We start from the raw sequence: 14382 nt of genomic DNA, 5'->3' as shown, positions 1-14382 counted from the left end.
TGGAAATGACAAGACACGCTAGTTACACCGAGTGCACTCGGCAAAAAAAAAAAATCACAGCGGTATTTATCCACTGTACAGACTCATCGTCACACGCTTTACCACACCGGCATGCAGCGCACATAAATTCAATTACAGTATTTGAAGTGTGAACAAGAACAGGAGATGAGAGCAAATAACAAGGCGATGACCTTAAAGGACAAATTAATTTGGTAAGAGTGGAGGGTAAACTGACATTTTCCTGTTTCAGAAATTCACAACCTTCCCATCATTGATATTCTCACTTCACCCACCAACATTACACTGTACCAAACATTTACAAACCGTATGCTTCACTTAAAATGACTCAAAGGAACACAAATAATATGACACCTTGTGTTGCCATTACACACAATATATTTTCCTTCTTCTTGTTGTTGTGGTGAAACTGATTGTAGCAGTGAATCAGAATTGCAGTCATTGATGAAACAATCTCATCTAAAGGTCCATTTAGTAGCTGTTGGAGAGCTTTCAGTCGCATTACATTACCTTCCTTCTCAGATGCCAGTTTGCTAGTTGAGACTTGTAATCATCTGCACTTTTATCAGAAGCAGTGATTGTTCTGTCAACTGCTGTTTCCAAGGTTACCTTAACAGAAGTTGACAATATCCTGAGACGCAGCAGACAATGCACTAGCCAGTAATCATCTTGACACGTATGAACAGTAATCTTCAGCATCACAATGGAAACACTCACCAAAGATTATATATCAAAATGTGAACGTGAGCTCGTAAAGTTTTTCCCCTCTTTATTGTTGCTGTGCACCTGCCAACTATTTGCTTACAATCAACCTACAAATACTTAAACTCGCTTAAAGCTGGGGAAGGCGGTTACTTTTCTGCTTTAATGGGCAAAAATTCTATAACCACCTCGCAGCATATTGTAGTTCAAGATGTCTGAGGACAAAGACCGTTTTCCGTTTTCAGGGTTTAGAAAAATGTGGCTCATGACACATGTGCCAGTTGAATTTCGCTAACTGCAGCCAAAGGCTTACGGCTGTGTGCATTTTCAAATTCTGGCATCTTTATTTATTTATTTTTTTACCTACCCCAGCTTTGATGTATTATTCAACTGACAATTGGTGAATGCCATGACCAGGTGATTAGGGTTGATGATGATGTATTTTTAATATTGTTTAAAAATGTCTTTGCCTGCATCTCTTACACGACCACTAGAGGTAGCTGTGGTGATGCCTTGTAAGAGTATCAGGTCGTCTTTTATTTGACACTTGGTCTAGCCTGAAGCAAATGTAGAGAACTGAATATGTATCATCCAAAAAGTTACTGTTCAACTAAGACCTCTCACCAAAGAAGCATGCAACGCCCTCTGCTTAAAAAGAAATAAATGATCTAGTAGCTGGTCTTGGGCCAACTTTAGAAGATAGTGGTTGTGCAGGGCAGCTCTCACGCGAGTTAATCTGTGTAAATGGTGTAAAGGTGCTCAGTGCTATAAGATTATGAATGCTCAACAAATCCCTTTTCCGTGTTTATAAAAAGTTCAAACTAAAGAATTCATGACAAGTACAAGGCATGAAACGCACAAAGACACACAAACGAGTCCCAACCAGACCCTGAGGTGGCCCGAGGGACACAGTATCAACTTGCACAAAGAAGAACAGTTTCACAGCTTACTGGTAAAATCTCAAATCTTCACACATAATCTCAGATACAGTCAAATCCCCTTCACTGTCTCTCCCTATCTCCCTCACACTAGCAACACGCCTCATTGTGTGGGCTGGCCAGGTGCCTACACAAACCCCCTATCCCAATCTGCCTGGCGGTGCTGAGAGGAGGGGGTGAGCAGAAAGGAGGGAAAGTGAGGAGAAGAAGAGGAGGAGGCGTAAAACGGCTACTTACACTCGCCAAGTGTCTGAAGCTCCAGGGGAGCGCTGTACGCTCCGTAGTCGATGGGCGGCGGCGAGGAGGAGGAGGAGGATGACGAAGATGAGGATGATGAAGAAGAGGAAGATGAGGTGGAGGAAGTGGAAGAGGAGGCAGAGGATGAGGAAGACGAGGAGGATGAGAGCGGGGAGGAGGACAGGGATGAGGAGGAGGCTGGCGTGGAGAACGGGCGGATGAGGAAGACATATGTGGTGCCAGGTTTGAGGTTGTTGACACTGATCCGCGTGGCGGCGGTCTTCACAGTGGAATAACTCTGATCCTTTTGTTCCTGCGGAGACAGAAAGTGAAGTGAGAGACAGAGAAAACAAAGACAGGGAGAACACAGGAGGAGGAGTGAGACGAGTAGGTGGAATCCATTTGCGAGACTCCTTGTTCCTTTCCCAGACACAGTTTGTAATGCTGGGGGACGTGTGAGACTAATTCTTTTTTAACCAAATCAAGGGCTTTAGGTGATGTTTCATTTATTGAGAGAGAGGAACAGTATTCCAAAGAAGTTTCAAAGAGTCCAGGCCAAGTTTAGGAGTCAGGCTTCTTTCACCTGCTTTCAATAAATTACTATCTCTCTGTGCTTTGGAAATCAATAATGAAAAATCCAGACAGTAATAAAAGAATGACTCTATTCATTAGAGAGGTCTTTAGAAAATAAATCACATCTGTTTCTCCCCCTTGGGGGAATGAGATACACCCTGCACAAGTGGGCACGGTGGGGGCAGAGAGTAGGTGACACACACCGTACCATAATTACTTCTCTTGTTGTCTGTTTGTTTTTGCCTGTTCGCTGCATTCAATTTCCCATCTCTGCCTTTTTTTTTTCAACAAATACTCTTTTATTGGATCTTAGAATGTCTTTCCTCTGCATGTCAACAAGACCACACCAATTAAAGCTGAGCTTGTTTCACAGCTTTTATGATAAACCTGATTTCCATGCAACGGTACAAAGATATAATCGTGTCAAAGTGAGTTGAGTATGTTTCTGAGTGTGTCCATTTTTGCACAACGCTACTTTGCATGTGGTTGTGAGGATTTGGAGCTGCATGTGTTTTATGTGCGATCTTTATTGCTTTTTAGCCACACACCAGTGAAATATTGCCATGAAATTTTTTGATACAGAAGCCCACGAAGTCCAGAGGGTGAATCCTAATGATTGTGGTGATCAATCGGGGTTGACATCGGTGGTTATAGTTTATAGACTCAGGTTAAATTAGCATTACAATTAGTTATTGGACATTTAGACAGAAAACGGTGAGAATGTCAAAGTGAAATTCTCACCAATTTTCTATGTGAGCCAGCGATTTCTTGGCAGGAAGCAGCAGCAGGCCCGTTGGCAGCGCGTCTTGGGCGGTGTGGGCATCAGAAAAAGTTCAGGCAACTTTATGGTAATGAGTTTTATACAACAGTTAGTTCCGACCAAGTAATTTGACTGGACAAGAGGCATTCAATGAGTGCTGATATATAGTATAACAGCACTGGGACTCTTAACTACATGTATCACTCTGCTTTACAGCTGTTCTATTAACCAGTAATCAGCGTTACATTAATGGCCGTTATCTATCTTAGATTGTAACAATCGTTGCAAAGATGAATATATTTCCAGAAATAACGATTTAATTAAATGATGCCTGGTCGTCAGAAGAGGATGAGAGGAAGAAACCTGGATACCTCAGCGCACACCTGAGGTAGACAAAGTAGCAAGCTGGTGTGCACTGTGCAGGTCAGGAAAATGTTTGTGTTGCTTAGCAACAGTCCAGTACCAGTTCAGTTGCAGAACTATTTGTGTTGTCGTCGCCACATAAAAGATTAAAATAGACAAACAAATCATAACCTGTTGTTGCTTATTCAACTAATATGGCGCTTTTAGAACTGTTAGAACGGCTGTGATTGTGATTGACTGAATCACAGCCGTGTTGATGTTCAGCACATCATCACTCCGTCTCGTGTGATATTGCTTAAATGATGTGGTTGGGCGGCAACCAATCGGATTGTAGAAGTGCTCCGCTATAGAGAACAGTTTTTATGCTTCTTTTATTTCTGTTAAGCACATTGAATGACCTCTGTGTATGATAATGTGCCATACAAATAAATTTGCCTTGCCTTGCTTGTTCTCAAGCTCAATAGAAGAGAACTTGATAATTGTGGTGGTGGGGTTCCCTTGTTCTCTCCGACATGTCCCTGTTTGCTAACTAGCTTCACAGGCCCTTTAAATACAGTTTGCAAGACCAAGCACTCTCAACAAACTTGCTGAATCTACAGTAAGTCATCAAATTTAGAGCACCCTCACACTTCAACAGCGTCTGTGGCAGGACAGTCAGATCGCTTTTGGCCTGAATGTACAGTTAGCATGTCAGCATGCTGATGTTAGCATTTATTTTAATAAACTACAGCATGTAAATACAGCCTCACAGAGATGCTAACATGGCTCTAGACCCTTCTTTTAGCCATGTATAAAAAGGGGCCAAGAGTCCAGACTCTGACTTTTGGACCCTACTGTATGTACAAGAGTTGTATTGCATGAGAACAGGATAAGGCAAGTAGAAAGGCAGAGAGGCGGCTGCTTCTATGTGAACTAATATGTTGCAGATGGGAAAGATGAACAGAGGAGGATGGAGAGGAAACATGGAGGGTGGTGGGAGTAAAACAACAGCAGCATCACTCAGAGATGACATGCTCTAATGTCAAGTTATGAATAAACTGTGAATTAATCATTATTAGTCATTGCCATTATTAGTCAGTATTATCATCAACAGTGTGTTGTTTGTTATGGTCCAGATTAAAACACTTTTAAATGCCTCATATGTTCAAGGGTTATGAATAATTTTTGAGATATCAGTCAGTGCTACGTATGTAGGCCCAGACTGTAAAAGCTGCATCTTGATTAAAAAAAAAAAGGGAAGAAAAAGACTATACACTGAATAAGTAAAGCTGAATAAGCAAAGGCTCTTTGACAGAGTGTGGTTGTACTGCCTTTTCATTTCATGGCCTTTCAACAACTTGCTCATCTCAGTCTCAGTTATTATCCATCTATCCTTTACACTCTCTCCATTCCCCTACTTCCCTCCTGCGTTTCCTCTGCACCTTGTTTCACGAAGCAACTTCATTCATTTCTTTCTATCACTGTGCTCTTGCAAGCGTCTTATCATCAAGACATCTCCCCCTCATCTGTCCCTAATACCCTCTCTAACCTTTTCCCTCCCTCAGCTATCAGACCGCCATCTCATTCTTTCGAAATGTGCTACACCTCCTGTTATCTTTTCTCTTCTCTCAGGTCTTTCCTCACTCACCCCACCTCTAAATCTTTCCTTTTTTTTTTCCTTCTAAAGATGTGGGAGTAGAGCAGTAAGGATCAGGGCTTTGTAAAATACGGTGTAGCATAGAGAAGAGAGGGAAGTGTGATATGGGTGAGAAAGTGACACAGCGAAATACAAAGACCTGGCGTTGGCAGAAATTGCGGTGTTTGAAAATGGAGAAGCGTGAGTGTGACAGCTGTGGTTTACGTGCATGACAGATTTGCTGTGAAGACTATGACTGTTGACGGGACGGCCACGATCTGACTAAGTGCTATGTTAAATAAGCGTGATAAGGCTGATGAAATCACAATGGTTATCCATAAAAGCAGAAGAGAATGTCGCAGTAATATGGATTCAGGTTTACAAACCACAAGCCTTGAAATGGACTAACACAAGCATTAGAATGGGCCGTTACTAATATAGATACTTCAGAGTTAAAAAAAAAAAAAAAAAAAAAAATCAATTAGTTGGCTGTTTATTTTTAATATTAACATAAACACGCACATGAAGTCAACATTACTTGTCATGTGAAGAAAGACTCAGCCTGTGAAAGCAGTTGTGTAATATCTTCTGAGGCTGCATCAAAGCAGGAGGAGGCATGGAGGCTCTAATGAAAGACGCAAGTGAGCTTTATTCTTGGAATTGTTAATTGTTAATTAATGTGCAGTAAACAGTCTGAGGCTTTCAGCTTGCCATCCTTTATAATTAATGTTCCTAGGTGGAAGTATGTTTAAGAGAGTAAACGGGATGCTAGAGGCAAACGTTTTTCTATCTTAAGCTGGTATTAAAAGTCTAATGAAATAGTGGCAGTTCCAATGAGTTTCATCAATATTTTCAGCAACAAGAATTTGTTGTGAATGTGATTCTGTCATCATTTCTGTATTGTGTGTATGTGTGTGGCAAACGACATACCCACTATAGATAAAAAAAGAGAATATACCATCAGGAAGCAACGCTTTTGGGAGGCATTTCTTAGTCTTAAGAAGGGTTAAGAAGGATTTGGAAGATGAGTCCTTGAACATTTTATACTTGAAGAAAAAACTCTCTGGGAGACGAAACTATCTACCAGTGATGCAGTTTTCCAGTATCTTTGGCATTTGCATTACTTCAAATTATTTTTTGTGTGCCAGTACCAATATACTGTATCTGTGTTCCATTATTGGCCAATCATATCAGTCATGGCAATCTATCATTGGGTTAGACACATTTAAAAATAAAACATAATTTATATCAAGAACAAAGATAAATTAACAGTGTTTCATTTGAAATGTTGGTATCCAAGATGTATTTGTTGTTTTAAGAACCAAACCCATCTCAATGTACTTTTACATCTCTTCTTTCAGGCTTCTGTATGGAGCTCTAGTAACAACAGCTCGGTGAGCCAATCAGAAGAGAGGAGGCTCTGAGCCTCTTTTCTGATTGGCTGACTGCTTTCTGATTGATCAAATAAAAATATAGTGGATTTCAGGTTTGTTGTGACATCACAAAGTTCCAGAAGTCCTGACGGCTTGTTTCAGAATACAGGCTGTGTGCATTTCTCTGTGGACTGAGCGCATTGATACTTTCACAGTATTATCATAGAATCTGGACCAGCCTTATAATAGGAAATAAGAAATACATGGATATCTACCTTTATACAATATGGGACCTTTAAAGTTTACCGCTGTTTACTTATGGAAAACAGTAAGTGGAGATAAGCGTGTTATTGTATATAGTTTTAGGTCTTGACTAGTGATGACAGTGCAGACAGATGAAGATGTAACATTGGATTTACCTTCTCATAATATTTGACCTCATATTCAGTACGGCTGCTGTTTGGGTAGGCAGGCTCCCTCCACACCAGAGTTATGCTCTTCTGCTCGATCTTCTCCGCTCGCAGCTCACTGATCAGAGATGGTGCTACAGAGAAAGAGAAGAAGAAGAAGAAGAAAGAGAGAGGAAGAACAGGGATGAGTTCCGGGACTCCAGTCTCATTCATTATAAATAAAGTAGCTTCAGGAGTTTTCTCAGGCACATCAGAAACAGTCTCAACTCTCCTGGATTTCCAGTTTTTACACTAAATTCGACTGCGCAGGCAAAGGTCAGGGGAGGAGTACTGTACAGTGAATTCACTTGTGAGGTGGATCAGAAACGAGGCAATGATATATTCATATATATTTATACAGTATACCACAAACTCAGATGTGATGTGAGCGATCAAAAGAAATGTGGAAAGATGGATATTAGGAGAGGAGAGGAACAAAGAGAGAGAGAGAGAGAGAGAGAGAGAGAGAGAGAGAGAGAGAGAGAGAGAGAGAGAGAGAGAGAGAGAGAGAGAGAGAGAGAGAGAGAGAGAGAGAGAGAGGACAAAATTATTGAAGTTAAGACATGTCAGAGAAAACAGCTTCATCGTACTCAGATTCCCCATGAATGGACAAACTGTGGATGTTTCTTTGAGTGTGTTGCATTGAACACAGCCTGGGTCGGTACACTGGGACTGACAGTAGATCAATACAGATATGGATTGACTGACAAGTCTGTATCGACACCAGACTAACGGATGGAGATTTCGTAATCTGAGTCTCTCAATTAAACCCTCCTCTGAACTTTTTCTGACTCAATCCAGGGGAGCTGCGGTGAAATTCATCCTTACAGATATTTCATCTCTTATCGATCACAACAGAATACAAAACAGAAGATGAATTATCAGTGCAAAGCTTTCCAAGTCTCAGAGGCAGTGTAATGGCAGTCGCTCGCAGAAAACAATTTCATTACCGAGGAGAGACCGGTTCTTTGTTTCTCTGACAACAAATGACAGGCGACGCGTATGATAATCAGCGAGCACCACCCACTCCTGCTTAAGTGCTAATTATTCCATGGTTAACGAAGTAGCAAAAATGGGTTGTCACTCAAGAATAGGAAGAAAAATAAAGGGGTGCAGTTAGGCCTTTCTGTTTGGGAGGAGTGGCGCCATTAAGGCCATTAGGTTTAGGTTTAGTGGCATGTGAGTGTAAGGGGTGTTTGCCGTCATCTTATTTTGACTTGATAATTATTGCTGTTACTTCAATACCTTCCTCTCACGCAGACATGATCCTCTTAAGTCCCCTTTCCTTCTGCTTCTTTCTGTCCCTATTTTACTCCTATTCCTCGTTTTTATTCCACCCTCTCTCATCCTCCCTTCATTCACCTTAGCAGCTGACCACTCCTCTTCCTTGCTCTCCTCACTTCCTGCTCTCCTCCCTCCTGACCCATAACCATCAATTCATTCATTCATACATTTTTCCTGTATGAAAACAGCGACACTAATGAATATGTTCTGCCTGTCACACTTAAGTAAAACTATGTGAACACATAAAAATACTCCACACACACACACAGAGAAAGAGAGAGCATCAGTGCAGTTCCTTCAGTCCTCCTCTCAACCTCTCAAATGACAGGATAATACAGTCATTTTAGGCAGCAGATCAAAGACAGCCTCGACACACACTGTCTGTATCTCTCTCTCTCTCACTGCCCATCTCCATCTGTCTGTTTTTTGATGTCTGAAAACACAGGTATTATCCATTATTCATGGTGACTTCTATGACTTTTTACATCATAGAGGAAAGATGGGTATGTAGCCGTGTGTGTGTGTGTGTGTGTGATTATCTCACAAATTCTGCACAGTAGGAATGTAAAATAATAACGTGAAATCTAACATTTTTATATTTAAAAATGTATTTTAATAATTCAGTTAGAGCACCTCTGCAGGTAGTTGCCATTGTATTATTCTAATGCAAGCTCATTTTTCAGGGCAGATACCAATTGTCGGGAACAAAGAGACAGATAACTGATATTTGATATTTCGTAGTTGGTGTTAGTTAGTGCTGCAGACAGGGTAGTGTCTCATCTCCAGTAGCAGGACTTTCTCATACTAGTAGTGTTTACTGCTGCTCTATTTTATCACAGGTAATGCTTCCTTTTTTTCCATCACAGTGACTAACTACCTGCTGTACATTTAAACTTACACTAGTTCTGCTCCAGCACTAAGAGCTCTCTGCTCCTTCTACTGACTTTCACCAATTCAGCAGTTGTTCACACGCTGTTCAGATCAGCTAGTTACTTTAGCTTAGCAGTTAGCGCTAGCGCCTCTCTCGCGCTGAAACAACAGAGTGTGATGTTGTTGCAACCTCAGTGTAGAGGATTGTGATGTATAATACAACTTCTGCTGTCTTACCTTCGACATACAACTCCGCTCCTTAACCAGAGTCGCTTGCTGACAGGGGCAGCTTTAGTATGTGTCCGTCTGTGTACACAGAAGCCTTCAGTGTGATAGGCTTTTACTCGTGATGTGTAACCAATCAAATCGTGCTGTGGGCGGGACATTGATTCAGACCACAGAGTGCTGGCTACAGGCCAGAGACAGGTGGCTGCATCAGTGCCAAAGTATTTTGATCCCTATTAGGAACACCATCTTATCAAAATTACTCAAAAAAAAAAAAAAAAAAACCCACAATAGTTGCATAATTTTTTTGTGCTTATGTTTTGCGTTTATCTGAACTTTTACAAGATGAATGAATTTTTTTTCATTAAAATTTTACAGTCTGTTAGCATTGGAAAAGGAGATATATAATAGCTGAAATTGTGGGAAATATATATTTGACAAAAGAACAAAAGAAAACTAATTCATTAAAGAATCAAAAAAAAAACAAATAAAATAGTGACCAAATACAATCTCAAGAGATGTGATGTGTCACTTTAATCTTTGGTTGACTTTAAAGCATGAATTCTGTGTCTATTGAATGTGAAACACTAAAAAAACAACAACATATGAACAGTCAAAGTGTTCAGAAAACTTTAATCATGCCAGGTGGCACTGAAAGATCTCGAACACGTTGCTTTGAGGTATCAAGTCATTCTAAGGAATATTGCCACTTCAAGTGAATGCAACCTAATGTACAGATGCACGCACAGTAGGGGAGAGTAGCTGTAAAAAAGAAAGGCACTGTAGGAAGGAAAGATGCTAATGAACAGTATACAGGAATGTAAACAAACAAGCAGGGAGATTATTCTTAATGATAAATGAATCTGTTCAGACACTTGTTATATTATATATATATATATATATATATATATATATATATATATATATATGTGGAAGAAATAGACTGCAGTCTGGCTCATTATAAAATAAAGGAATTACTCCCACAGCACATGAAAAGCAAGAAAAAAGAACATGTAAAGTAAACAGCTGAGACTGGCAGGTGGTTATAGATAAACATGACAGAAACTGAGAAAAAGAAATGAGAAAGGAAAAAGAGTGAGACGAAAGTTAAGAGTGAGTGGAAGTTCGAACAGACACACCCTTCCTTCTCAAAGCCCCCTGCCACCTTAACACAAAAGAACCTCAGTCGAACCAACACGAAACCCGGAAACGCAGTGTCAACCTGCTCTCACCCATCTACAACTGCAGGCTATTGTTTGCTATTCTTTCCTTCCTCGTGTGCTGAATTATGCATAATACTGGCGCCTGCCTCCAAACTCCAGATCACATCACAGCTCTAGCTGACACACAAGAGCAGGTGTGCGCAGTTTCTCTACCAATTCACACACAGCTCTGATACAAAAGTAATACAGTGGTCAAAGTGGTGTTTCAGCCTCTGCAGCTGCAAAAAAGTAGGTGCTAACTTAGCAGCGACTGAACTGATGGTAAACTAAACCATTTAGATACTGGTAGTGAAGAACGCAGCTGCTTTCCTTTGTAGCTTTTAAAACATATTTTATTGGAAAATATTCATCAGAATTTGGATTTGTTGAAGTGTGCTGCTGCTGCTGTTTCTATTTTGTTATAATAACATTTCATATAGAAAATGTCTTCTAGGAACAGGAAGTCCATCAGCTTCACAACTTAATTTTTCATCAATTTTCTTTCTGGTATTGTACTTTTCACTCACAGAATTTGCTTTCACAACATGATAAATTTGAAAATAATTAATGAATCTATGAAGAATTTGGACACAACTATGGAGCAATGGTTGCTAAGTGAATATAATAGTTTCCAAGACACATGTGAAGCTGTTCACGTAAGCAGGCATTAGTGCAGATACTGTACGCCCACCACCTGGACACACAAACACAAGAGTGCATGGCAGCAAATGGAGGGTAGTGTTGTGTTTGGCTCTGTATTTGAGAGGAAGAAATCAATGCAGACAGCCGTCTAAAATGGCTTTTGCACTCACACACACACACACAGACACACACACACACACACACACACACACACACACACACACACACACACACACACACACACAATTGCAATTGCACAATGATTTTCAGTAATATCAAGGAGGTGATGGCCTTGTGGGCAATAAGCCTCTCCAGCTCTGCGGTGGAAGTACACAGCAGATGTTTTCAAAGCCTCATCATACAGCAGAAATCACACGGCAGACGAGCTGATACGCTCTGGTCACAAAGACATACATCTCCTGATAAGATCCAGTATAAAAGTTCTTGCGGCACACATACGAATGACTGGTACAGATGATGCTCTATAAAACTTCAAAGGGACACTGTGATGAGAGCGAAAAGTGAGGCATGAGGAAATGTAACAGATAGAGTTTGGCACAAAATGGCAAAAAAGGCAGCACACAACTGTTCCTCTGAGTGATTAAACTTCCATAGGCTGTGAGCACAAGCTCGGGCTGGGTATCATTTAGGTTTTACGTATTCTGATCTTTCCTCTACTTATCAGTTCCACTTTTCGTTGAATCCAAGCTATTGGTACATTCCTACACCCCTGAGGCATTTGCCACAAAAAAAAAGAAAAAAGAAAAGAAATCAAAATATGTAGCAAAAACTACTTTCATTTTTAGCAGATTTAAGCTGCCCTAAGTTGTCAGAAGATTCTTTTTGGTTGAATGATGAAAAAGCATGAATATTCTTTGTCTTGCCATGTTCTAGGTAAAAGGTATACGATAGGCATATTGTATCAAGTAATATTTCCATATGTTTTTTGATTATAAAGCAAGTCTAGGTTCTATCTTAGTACTGTGAAAGTATCAAACTGAGAAATGTCCACAGCACATATTCAGAAAATGTGCCTTTAAAACAAGCCACCGGGACTTCTGTAACTTTGGGATTTCACAATGAAGCAGACACCCTCCTCGGCCATGCCCCAAGCTTGGCCCATCTGGACCCAACATCCAGTCATGCAAAATTTGGTTGGATCGTTTACCTTAAATCTGTTATCGATCACTAAGGAAACAGCCAACAAATCAGAAGAGACGTTCAGAACCTCTCTTATGATTGGCTCACTGATCTGTTGCGACTAGAGCTCCAGAGAGCAGCCCGAGAGAGGAGCTGTAAAACTACATCCAATGATTTTTGGTACTTCAAACCACAAACATATCTTCTTATAAATATCAACACTTCAAATGCAAAAAAAAAATGGGACCTTCAAGTATATCCTGTAACATTTTGCTCTTTAAAGTCCTGGCCACAGTGCGCCATATTGTAAACACTGTACTTGAGCACTGGTGCAATGCATAACCACTGATGCAGACAGAAGCACAGGTGGTGCTCACTTGCTTCCAGCAATGAAAAGGCTGAGTTGAGCATGTTTCTTAACAAATCCCTGGGGTTCTTATAAGTTCCAGTTTAGACTCAGCTCTCGCTACCCAATCCTGACTTTCTGCAGACACTGGGGGGGTTTATGTGGCGGCTCCATGCTCAGGTCTCTATGGTAGGTAGATCTATGAATAGATTTTGGCACAAAATGGCAGCCGCTGCTGTAGGCTCTTGCATCCATGTGTACAGAGGCAGCTGAGGTGCAACTGGCATCTCTGTTTCGTTATCAAAGGAGACAGGCAGAGGAGCTGCTCTCCCTGGGGGCGACAGCACAAGCATGGCTGAACATCCTACAGTCATTCTGACTTCTTTTTTTTTTTTCCCCTCCACCTATTCCTCACTTCCATGGGTCCTCTCTCTGGAAACTCTCTCACCATCTTCTCAATCTCCTTATCTCTCCATTTTCCCGACACAGCTCCGTCTCTCGGGGGAATCCACTATTCCCCACAGGCCTGTTTGTGCCTCTGCTGAGATGACATCCATCTTACCAGGAGGGGGTTTTCATTGTTCTACTTCATTCCATCGCTGCCTCGCTCGCAACTTTACACTCTCCTGCATGCCTTCGCATATTAAACAAGAGCGAGTGACTGCATGTGTGTTCGGAATGAAGAGAAGACGTGTAGCTATAAGTTGACGGCGGGAATGATTGAGAGATTGAGAGTATCTGTCAGGACTGCTCATGTTGAAAGGGTTAAAGGGAAGCAAGCGCACCGTTCCCTCTGGGCAAAACACCCCTGGCTTCTACCTGGAGTTAAACTGATTTATGTGACTGACAGTAGAGGAGTGGGAACATTAAGTTTCTTCTGGTCTGGCTATTCCTGGGGCTTTTTACACACCCACTGCCACAAGCATTTCTGTCAATGGCTCCGAAATCCAAGTGGAGAGTACAATCAGAAGTTTCAAAGGGGCAAGTTAGGCTCCACTCATTTTCACTTTAAAGTAACCTGAGTTCACGAGCTAAACCTTTGATCAATGCAAAAAAAAAAAAGAGAGAGAAGCTTATCAGAATATGAATAATGTGTCACAGCATTTAGTGCAGTTAACTATTCAAAAATCCTGCTGACAGACACTTGACTATCTGAACCCAGAATCCAACACTGCACACTTTTCAAGTATCATTTGTGTGGAGAAATACTGAAAAATCAGAGGCTGACCTTAAAGCAACGCATCCCTTGTACTGACTAAATTAAAAGCACGCACGGAGCAGGTGTTCAGCAGCTCTTTGATGTATGTTAAAAAAAAGACGGGATGTTGCACAATCACATCAAGCTGCTGCAATGAAATAACTTTGAAAGCAATCTTGCCTCAGATTTGACCAAGAGAAAAGAAATCTAACACACGTTTAATGGCATAATACAAGATAATGGTGCGGACAATCAAGCATTTGTTCAAAGAAGGCATTTGATTACCGTTTTTATAATATTTCTGTACAAAACCAGACACTGTTAACATTTCGTTATTAACACTAAATCACTGAGATCTGAAAAACTCTATGGTGGCTGGCTAAAGCAAGCTGGCATGTATAAAACGCTTCATTTCACTATAGGTGATTTTAAGTGAATACATATGAT

The 14382-nt window shown here is 40.8% G+C and overlaps 1 protein-coding gene across 1 annotated transcript in view; it reads right to left on the bottom strand.

Annotated features, from left to right (window-relative positions):
* The window catches only part of epha10 (EPH receptor A10), a 150408-nt gene that overhangs the window by 26454 nt on the left and 109572 nt on the right, over positions 1 to 14382 (bottom strand). The window contains exons 6-7 of the mRNA XM_087180061.1: positions 6999 to 7123; positions 1896 to 2208 (exon numbers count right to left, since the gene is read on the bottom strand). Of these exons, the coding sequence (XP_087036187.1) occupies positions 1896 to 2208; positions 6999 to 7123 (438 nt within the window). The remainder of the gene's footprint in view (positions 1 to 1895; positions 2209 to 6998; positions 7124 to 14382) is intronic.

This window comes from Seriola lalandi, unplaced genomic scaffold (genome assembly GCF_002814215.2).
Source record: "Seriola lalandi dorsalis isolate HSWRI2012SDOR001 ecotype SW California unplaced genomic scaffold, Sedor1 jcf7180002054887, whole genome shotgun sequence".
Classification (NCBI taxonomy): Eukaryota; Metazoa; Chordata; class Actinopteri; order Carangiformes; family Carangidae; genus Seriola; species Seriola lalandi.
Note: the sequence above shows the minus strand (reverse complement) of the source record. Positions and strands in the feature narration are given on the sequence as shown.